The following is a 9790-nucleotide window of genomic DNA, read 5'->3' on the forward strand; positions in this document are numbered from 1 at the left end:
TGTTTATTGACCATCATAGTACTAGCAATATACAGTATATGTACACAAAACATTCAGTTGCTATATGTTAATATATATATGTTAATATATATGTTAATATTTGTATTTGTTATGTAAGAAAATAAGTATTAAAAATAATATACAGTACATAAAAAATATCATATTTATTCTTTTATACATACAAACGTATTTAATGCCTCCCCTTGTACATTAAACAATAACCTGTATGTTAGCATTATTTGTATTGGCAGTAATTTTATTATATTTTGTTTCAATATTAAATATTTGGAAAATGTTTCCTCATCTGATGATGCTTTCAATGACACCATGTGACTTTCGGAAAACAAACCACCTCGGTCGTAAAATGAAGCCTGTGACGTCAAACTAACGCGCCATGGGTAAACAAACAACTCTCCTGCGTGGAAGATGGGCGGGGCTTGGCACAGGGCGGGCGGAGTTTCCACATACGCGTCATCGTGACTATTAAAGATGGCGGGCTAGGAATAGACCTTTACACTCGTGACACCTGATCGCTGGCTGCTGTTTCTTCGCTAGAAGCACACAAGGGAGATTTAAGAGCCACTTTGTTGTCTTTTGTGGACGCTTTTTGAGACACGGTGAAAATATGACAAAACAAGGTGAGTGCTCGCTGTTACCTTAAAAATAAAAAGACTAGTTATGTGTCGGTCAGTTAAGTGTGTCGTCGGTATGGATAGAAAAAAAAAACAAGTAGGCGTATAATTATTACATGCTGACTTGATATATTGAAAGAATATATTCCATTAATATGCCATCTTTTTAACAATCTTTACTTTAAATTTATCACATAGTACCTCATACAGAATATTGAATGTGTATTACTATATATCAGATATAATGTAGTATAAATTTATCTATACTTAACTTTTCATCTTTTTTTTACATTAATTTATATTTTTTATAATGAAATACAATATTGATAATTGTTGAATTGACTTCAATGTACTAATATATGAAACTTGGTAATGTCCTCCAGCTTTGACATCCAATCCTCCTGCTCCCCCTCTCCCGACCTCTGACCCCACTGACATGGTGGGTCCGCAGCTGCGTCACCTAGGAGACCAGCTCTACTGGACATACTGCCTGCTGAGGGTACTGATGAGGGATGACAAGAGACTCGTCAAGTCCGACGGCACCTGACGGCGTGGTGCCTTCACAGGCTGTACATAGAGGAAAGCCACCTGGAAGAGGCGGAATTTGAAAAGGGATGTGAATATGATTGAACACCCTGATGGAGAAACGGGATGCGGTCACCAAGCAGGATGTGTGCTGGTCGAGCCAAAAAGAGACACCGGATTGGAGGCTTCATGTCAAAGATGGTGACTGTCTTAGCGAGTGGACTGCTGTGAAGACATTTCTTTTCTGAGCGTATCATGTGTCGCTTTTCAACGAATATTTGCATATGGTCCTGTGAACTATTATTAATGGTAGGTGCATTTGCACATTGTAATAAAGACAACACTTATCATTTCTTATTGTTGTGATTGATTATTTTGACCGCCATTAAGGACCACATACTGAACTAGAAAAGCACTCATAACACAGCCAAGCCCTAAACTTCCCCAAATATTGTGATTTACATCAAATACATTAATTCTACATTTATTTTATCTACATATTTAGATTCCTTGACCATGAAAACGTACCATGGAATGGTTTGAATGCTAACATGCAAATATTGGCATGCCTTAGTTTATCCCTTTTCCAACAACTCCTGAAAATGTCATCCAAATCATCCAATGGTGAGGGCTTTTACAGCCTTAAAAATAATACTATAACAATTGTAACATTTTTTAATAAAATTCTAAGTTGGCTATTTTGGGAACCCATCCCCTTAAGATAAACAAGGCCATGATGTACCACAAACAATACGTCATTGTAACAGAGCTGCAAATGATAGCAAACATACTGTATGTTTACATTAGCTTACCCTGAGCTCTGGATTGTGTAGTGGGATACTCCACAGTCTCCACTTTGCTGCAGTGTTCCATTTTCTTGCCTTCCCCAGTCTCTTGGAAAAAAGGCGACTGACTTGCTGAGAAGTCAACACAGGAGACCATCAATCTCCCTTTTTAAGTAGCTTGTCTTGTTCCACCTGACTTGACTGTGCTTTCTTCTATTACTGGAGAAAATCCAGAAGCAGTCCAGTGGGGCACGCTGCGGTCACCTGCACTACAACCATGCACTTTGGGTTAAAAAACAGCACAGCAACATGAGCTAAATTCAGGCACTTAAAGGATCCTTACTTTATTTTCGTGTGGTAATACAAAAGCATACAGATAGAGGACAGGAGAGAAGATCCCTTTTGTAGAATTCCGTTTAGATCGTACACGTAAAACAAGTTAATAATTACATCAGACACCGCCTCATCTGGAGCTAAATCCACTCACTGCATGCAAACAGCCCTTCTTTCACCTTTGGGTGTGGCTCTGCAGGAAAGGAAGGGCGTATTAATGCCATGAAACAGATGTTCAGTCATGTGCAGACGATCGGACTTCCATTATCCACACCTCGAAAAAATTTTCATACCTACAGTGGGAAAAAAAAAATGAGGTCCCTTTTGTTGATAAGGGCGGAGCCACCCGGCCCCAACCTGGGCCAATTATTAATGATGACGATTGATTATGTTATGACATACAGAGAAAAAAAAAACAGTCCACATGAATAAAAACAAAATACTCGCGGAGCTAAAGACATTTCAGCAGAGCGGCTGAACGACTAAAATGTCACAAGTGGGGACTGCGTTGTTAATCGCAGCACAACGTGGCCTCTGCCGCTTCTCCTGCAGCCTCGCACCAAGGAGTCAGAAAAGAAATAACCAACAAAAAACATCTGCAGGATCGGTTTACAAACTCAGAGAGCGTGTGGTGTGTGCGTCTTTTCGATGCACAGACCCTTGCTTTGTGCAGAATGTTAAGAGGAATGATGTAAAGATCGATAGCTAGAGATAAAATGTGTTTTGTTTCCAATCGTCCTCATCGCACTCGACTACCTACAGAGCTATCGACTGTGCAAAATAGATGATAAATGGCAAAACTACTTGTTATCTTACAGAGAATTGGAAGTCCAGTTCTGAAAGCGTAAAGCAGCCCCGCTCGCACAAGCAGGAAACAAATGACAACTAGCGTGGAATAACATCCTACACAGGGGCCAATTAGGGCCAAACGAGCCTGACTCGCTCGCTTAAAAGACGCACCAAGTGGTCCTCTCTTTCCTCCTCAGTGCCGTGAGGGAGAAAGGAGAATCCAAAGTGGACAGGGACATGAAAAACATCAACGGCGTCATGGAAAAGAAGGTCTTCAGCCTTGTGATTGGCTGTCTTTAAGTTTTGCACGTGACAGGAGATGACACTTCCTCCTTGTGAAGTCTTCATATATAGTCACCATGGCAACCGCCGACGCCGCTTTCTCCCTCTGCGTCTTCGGTGAGTCGTGTCCATGATCATGTAGAGAAGGTTCCCAACCACCACCTTAACCCGGGTGAAGCCCACCACCAATTGGGATTGCACTGGGATAAGAATGTGGACCCCCTGACCCAACTAGATTGTCTTATTTTAAGTCAAGTCCTTCAAGCCGATTAAATAATACACACGTCCTTCAGGTTCCGACTGCTCGCTTTAAAAAAAAAGAAAAAAAAAACAGAAGAAGAAGAGGGGGGAAAAAAGAAGGTTCTTCTATCTCATTTAGTGAAGGCGGCCACCACGGCCCACATGAGTTCATTGGTGTTGGGCTTGGCGCTCTCCTTCTCCGGTTCCAGATCCAGCAGGGTGTGCAACCGCTTCATGCCAAGGTCGTACTCTTCATCCTGCAGCGGAGCGAAAGCGTTCTCCAGGACGTCTGAAGAGTGGGCCAGGAAGATCAGCGACAACACTCGCTTGTCCATGCGGTGGGGATCGTTGACCCACTTCTCCAGAACAGAGTCCTGGACTTTCTTGACGAGACGCTGCAGGCAAAAAAAAAACAAAAAATATTTTTATGCATCACATGATGGATAAAACTGAAACAAAACAAACATAACAGTTGAGAAATCCTGTTAATTCGGAACCAGCTGGATCTTCACTTTTCTGCTGTTGTTGGCCTCTGTCACATGACCCTGAAAGGCTTTTTGGTGTGTGATGAGTATGAAACAGCCCATTCATGCTTGAGCTAAATCAGGGGTGTGTAAAGTGTGGCCTGAGGGCCATCTATGGTCTGTGGCCTCACAACATTCGAAAAATACTATTAAAGAAACCGCAAAAATGAGCAGTCATTTTTAGGGGTGTCACATGAGATTTGGTTCATGAGAATGAGACTTTAATATTACTTTTTTAAAAAAAAGGTACAATGAAAAAATATGACAATAGATTCAGCCTCTTGCATTGCTCTTCAAGGGGCTACACTTTTCTGTGCTGTACACTTTGTGCTAAGGTGCTGATAGCAATGCAGAGTCAATCCTCCACCTGCCTCTTTAGAGGCATACATGGATCCACATGGCAATATATTGAGGCCGGCAAAATAATGAGATTAATTAGTTGTGTGCCCACGTTTCTGAACGAGACATCTCATTATGTTTTCATCTCGCAAGATCTAATGACACCTTGTGAACCCCCTTGTCTTCTTTCTCTTTCGGCCAAACCTGTCTTCTGAATTCAAGCGTCCCACCACATCTATCCAGCGGCAGCCGCATGGAGCCCATGCGATCACAACAACAGTGTTGTGCTAGTGTGCAAAGTATCAACATGCAGGAAGGATGTCAGCTGTGTAGCAGTAAAAAGACGTTGCCGCCAATATGAAGCGGCATCACACGGGAAACTCCCACTAAGTAAGCATAGCAAACGCCCATCAGTAAGCATACATACATTAATCTGTCTCTGACCATCAGAAAAGTACACAGTTGTTGGAATACACTGCATCACCGATGTTGGAAGAAGACCGCTTGCGATGGTAACTCGCTCACATCGCAGCGGTCTTCATACAAGCTGGAAAACATACACAACAATGGGAAAGAGGCAGCGGCGAGTGATACGAACGGAGAAAAAAAATAAATTGGGAGCGATTGAGAGGTCTAACTTTTTTGGGTGCAACGGTTTTGTGATGCAAATGTATTACTCTTTTGAACGCATATTGTTTTGTTTTAACAGTCCGCAGCAAATAGCCGGAACTACTTTCCTCCACAACGGGCCGAAGTAAAAAAATAAAAAATAAAACAAAAAACTAAATCCCCATAAGACACAGCTGCATCACAGAGGCCCGTTGAAAAAAATAAAACGTGTTGCAAGGTTGGGCAAGTTAGCAAACAAAGCATGAGTAATACTTTAAAGATAATTGTGCTCAACAAAGCAGAGTCGCCAAACAACTCTTTGCTAATAAAATCTATCTACAAGCTGTCACTGTTATAAAGAATATGATATGAATATAGAAGGGGAGAGTGTTCTCCATTTAGATCAATATGATACATACACTGGAAGCTTTATGGTACACATTAAAAAGAGAACAGGCAGCTGTGTGCTTACCTGTTTGATGGTGCTGTTGGTGAGAGGATGCGTGGTCATGTCAAAAAGCAGGAAGTTCTGTTTCTCTGTAGTGAGGACACCTTTCTCTACCAGGTTTTTGGCCAGACGTTCCCTGACGTTCCTCAGCTGGTAGTGCAGCTTCAAGGGATTCCAGGTCTCTCCTGAAGAACAAGTTCACCATTTTAAACCATTGAAAGAATAACTGAACCAAATAACATGCTTGCGAGACGCAGATAAAGCCATCGGACTAACTCACCGCTCAGCAGCTCTACCCAGCTCTGGACAGTCTCTGGAGGCTGAGTGTCCTTAATGTGCTTCAAGGCCTCATCCAGCAGCACGTCTCCTGTAGGCGCGTCAGACTTGCAGATCACCTTTGGCAACAAAAGCAAACATGGTCGATTCGTCATGGCTGTGTTCACATCCTGAGTGAGAAGGAACAAGCGCCACTATGTGTGCTACGTGCTTCAGAGCAAGAAAAAAAAAAACGGCCTGTGAATTCGTTCTAGCAGAAATACTGATCATAGATAAACCATCACATGCTTTGCATTGGTCCGCCTTGAAATAAACACTTAAGAAGATACAGTAAAAGACACAATATCTTCTTCTAATATCGTAATAGCAATATGGGTAATACCAAACTAATGTTTAGCATGAGCGGAACATATGAAAACTATGGACTGGTAGTGTATAAATAGCAGCGCACCCTCTAACACTATATTAGGGGAGTTTTTGTAAGGTGTAACTCTTGCGGAGTGTTTGCAAAACAGTCCAAAATAAATTGTATGAACTCCAGTGACTCTTCAACCAAGTGTGTGGACAGCAAATAAAGATGCTCATTTAATATCCGCTCTTTTCTAGTTAAGGATAAACTTCACTTTATTAAGATCATAGATACATTTCTCCATGTGTCCACATGCATTTTCCATAAGTTACTTTCTTCTGTCTTCTGATTGGCTAAGACACCTTATTGTTTGGAGGTTATAGCACCACCTGCTGCTGTGGCATGCACATGACAGCCTGCAAGCTTATCCTGTGTGGGCTTTTCCCAACAAGATAGCCAAGAACAGATGCATTTTAATGCAGATGTGACAATTTCACTCCGGCCTTTGTTTTTTTCTCTTCTCCTCACCTTCCGAGAGAGCAGACTTTTTCTCCTCATGCCGCAGGCCTCCAGCTGGAGCCTCCCCCTGAGAGCCAACTCGATCAACATGCACCCTCGGAGGCCAGAGGAAATACAGTCGTTCCAGAAAGATGTGTAGCCCTAAGGGGAAGAAGGGGAAAAGGAGGAGGAGAGAGACATCCACTGAAAAGGTGCGCTTGTTCGCTATGTGACGTGTTGGCAGATCGGCCCACTGAGTTAGCCAACTCTAGTGGACATAAAGAGTCACGTCACTAGTGGCAAGTCGACAAGAAAAGTGTCAAGTAACCTAGTTAGCTGATTGAGTTAAACAGTAAACATAAGTGTCACAAACAATCAAATAATGTAAAGATTTATTGCCATCTTTGTTTTTTCATACGTTTGTTGACAACTAACTGCGGTTGAGATTATGCTAACATTAGCTTTAGCCAGCTAGCAAAGGGAGAAGCTAACCCCATTTAAAAAAAAAGCAATAAGATCACCTCTCGGTCCTTGAGGCCCAAGAGCAACACCTCCTCCATTAGTGTCAATCTAGTCTCCTTCGAGTCCCCCTTGTCGTCTTCTTCCTCGTCGCCGCGACGTGCGTCCTCTTCCTCCCCGTCGGGCTCCCTCTCCTTATCGGCGGCGGCGCTACGGGTGGCCTCGGTCCTCCGCTGGACGAGGCCCGAGGTTCTCTGCGTCAGAGAAGCCATATCTGGCGCTGTGATACGGTACAATCCGAAGAAAAGTGGCTTCCTCGAGTGAGCAGAAAGCCGCCCAGCATGTAAGCTAAATGTTAAAGATGTTGAATTTGTTTGGGGGGAACGGCTGGCAAGGAATAGAAGGCTGTCGTTTAAGCGTTTAAGCCGTCGGACTCGGAACCTTCTTCGACTCAGCCCACTTCCTGAACCAACATGGTGGAAAGGGGGAGTGACATTGTTGAACGCTGGCGTCAAAGTCACCTGAACGCATCTTTGTTACATTCAAAGTTATCGGAATTTGAACAACCGAAATCGACTAACCACATAAACCATAACTATAACCATAACAATAAAAATGTCGACACACTTTCGTCCAAAAACATACTTAATACTAATACTACATATAATATCTACTTAGTTATTTCCTATTTTTTTCTTTTACGACGTTGCAACAAAGCAAATTAATATTACGTCTTTGCTGTATGAGTCCAGTCGTCTTTTGATCCAAGTGAGGGTGCCGCCAGCATGTCTACTTTGGAGCATGGTCAAGTCAACTTTATTTATACAGCCCTTAATCACAAAAGCGCCTCAAAGGCTTGCCAGGTTGTGTTTAAACACAAATTGTCAGCATGAGAAATATTTAATATTTTTTTAAGATGGCTTTCCATAGCCCGTGTAATGTCCTAAATGTATGTGTCAACGTCAATTATTTATGCTAATCGATCAATAAAACACATAGAAATGTCAGGGGTGATACTTGCAGTACCGCTGCTTCCTGAAGAGGTCAGGCGTGCATGAGTTGGAAGGTGTTGGTCCTTGCCTTTCTTCTAAAGAGGAAAAAGTCAGGGTTTTTTTGTTAACAATTACACTAGCTAGTCAAATGCATTCAAAATATGTTTAATTATGATTTGCTGACTCAATCAATGAATTAGACTGCCAAGATGGAGGATAATTATATACCGGAGCTCACTCGTGTCAAGGTTGAGGTTTAGGGTTGTAGGCTGAGTGGTACTCCAAGGTCGGCCGCCAGGTCAGTACCTATGAAATAACCCTCTGCTGACACGGTTTGGGACTGACTACCAAACAGGATTTGGGCGAACAACGTCAAACATGTATTGGGGATTTTCTTTGAAAATTATCATGATCTGGGGTGCCTTTTTCCTTCTGTAGAACAATCAGGTTGTACAGGAGCGTCAAACGGCAGCTGGCTATGTGTGGATGTTGCAGAGGGCATCCCTCACGACTGAAGGCCCTCGTCTGTGTGACATGGGATGTCCTCCGTGAAACCATCTTCACCACCTGGAGCAACATCCCAATTGAACTTGGATATCCATGTAATAACAATTCTTAACATCAGATGGCAGTCAGCTTCTACTGATGATAAGGCCCATCATGCTTTCTTTTCAAGATACATCTTGTCTTTTGGGATTTTTTTTGTGTCTCTACATATTTCATAATTGTATCCTTTCGTGATGCAAGTGTGACATCTGTCTTCTGATCTGTTAGTCAGCTTCCCGAGCACATTGACCTGCTGAATGTCAGGCTAATTCACTAAACCAATTCCTCATTGGCATGGCTCCACCACTATGGATGACGCAGCAGATATCCTCCCCTAAATGTCCTCCAGCTAATGTTGGGCATTTTATTGTTGGTCAAAGCGGAGATGCTTCACTCTAGTTTAATTAAAAGAGTGCATTGCATCTTTAGACCAGCGTATGCATATATTTAAACTTTACTCTAAAGTAACAGTCAATTATTCACTGGAACACTGTGTCATGGTTGTAGCAGACAATATTTGTTAACATGTGACATAAACACCCATTTGGAATGAGATCTGGTGTAGATTGTGATGTAAAAGTGTGATCCTAAGACACAATTGGCCCCGACGGTTGGAAAAATGTCTAAACAACCATCACAGCCAAAGACGGGGGTCTGATGCTTATGACCATCTAGGTCGAATATTTGCAAACAAGCCAAGATGACTACGACCTGAAAAAACAGGACCAAAAAACCCTCTGAAGTCTGCACTGATGTAAACAGATGATAATGTTTTATAGCAATGTTTAGTATTATAGTAGTGTTGCTTTATGAGTGGGTGCACGGTGGGCGTGTGGTTAGCATGCAGACCTCACAGCTAGGAGACCCGAGTTCAATTCCACCCCCGGCCATCTCTGTGTGGAGTTTGCGGTTATCTCCGGGTTCCTCCCACATTCCAAAAACATGCTAGGTTAATTGGCGACTCCATATTGTCCATAGGTATGAATGTGATGGTTGTTTGTCTATATGTGCCTTGTGATTGGCTGGCGACCAGTCCAGGGTGTACCCCGCGTCTCGCCCGAAGACAGCTGGGATAGGCTCCAGCACCCCCGCAACCCTCGCAAGGATAAGTGGTAGAAGGGCCGCACGGTGGTCGCATGGTTAGCACGTTGGCCACACAGTCAG

The 9790-nt window shown here is 42.8% G+C and overlaps 1 protein-coding gene across 1 annotated transcript; it reads right to left on the bottom strand.

Annotated features, from left to right (window-relative positions):
• Window positions 1-2257: 2257 nt before the first annotated feature.
• On the bottom strand, window positions 2258-7592 carry LOC131119946 (Golgi phosphoprotein 3-like). Its single transcript, XM_058064841.2, has 5 exons — window positions 7151-7592; window positions 6660-6791; window positions 5787-5901; window positions 5531-5691; window positions 2258-3981 (listed from the first exon to the last, which is right to left on the bottom strand). The coding sequence occupies exons 1-5, from the start codon at window positions 7358-7360 to the stop codon at window positions 3718-3720; spliced, it is 882 nt and encodes a 293-aa protein (XP_057920824.1). The 5' UTR covers window positions 7361-7592; the 3' UTR covers window positions 2258-3717.
• Window positions 7593-9790: the final 2198 nt, after the last annotated feature.

This window comes from Doryrhamphus excisus, linkage group LG10 (genome assembly GCF_037039965.1).
Source record: "Doryrhamphus excisus strain RoL-2023G ecotype Guam linkage group LG10, RoL_Dexc_Guam_v1.1, whole genome shotgun sequence".
Taxonomy (NCBI): domain Eukaryota; kingdom Metazoa; phylum Chordata; class Actinopteri; order Syngnathiformes; family Syngnathidae; genus Doryrhamphus; species Doryrhamphus excisus.

Bases quoted from the DNA above. Each gene is read 5' to 3' on its own strand.
- LOC131119946 (XM_058064841.2), bottom strand. From the start codon at position 7,360: ATGGCTTCTCTGACGCAGAGAACCTCGGGCCTCGTCCAGCGGAGGACC. The intron at 5,902-6,659 runs GTGAGGAGAAGA...TTGTTGCCAAAG, and splicing joins AAAGTCTGCTCTCTCGGAAG to GTGATCTGCAAGTCTGACGC. The intron at 5,692-5,786 runs GTGAGTTAGTCC...CTTGTTCTTCAG, and splicing joins CTGGGTAGAGCTGCTGAGCG to GAGAGACCTGGAATCCCTTG.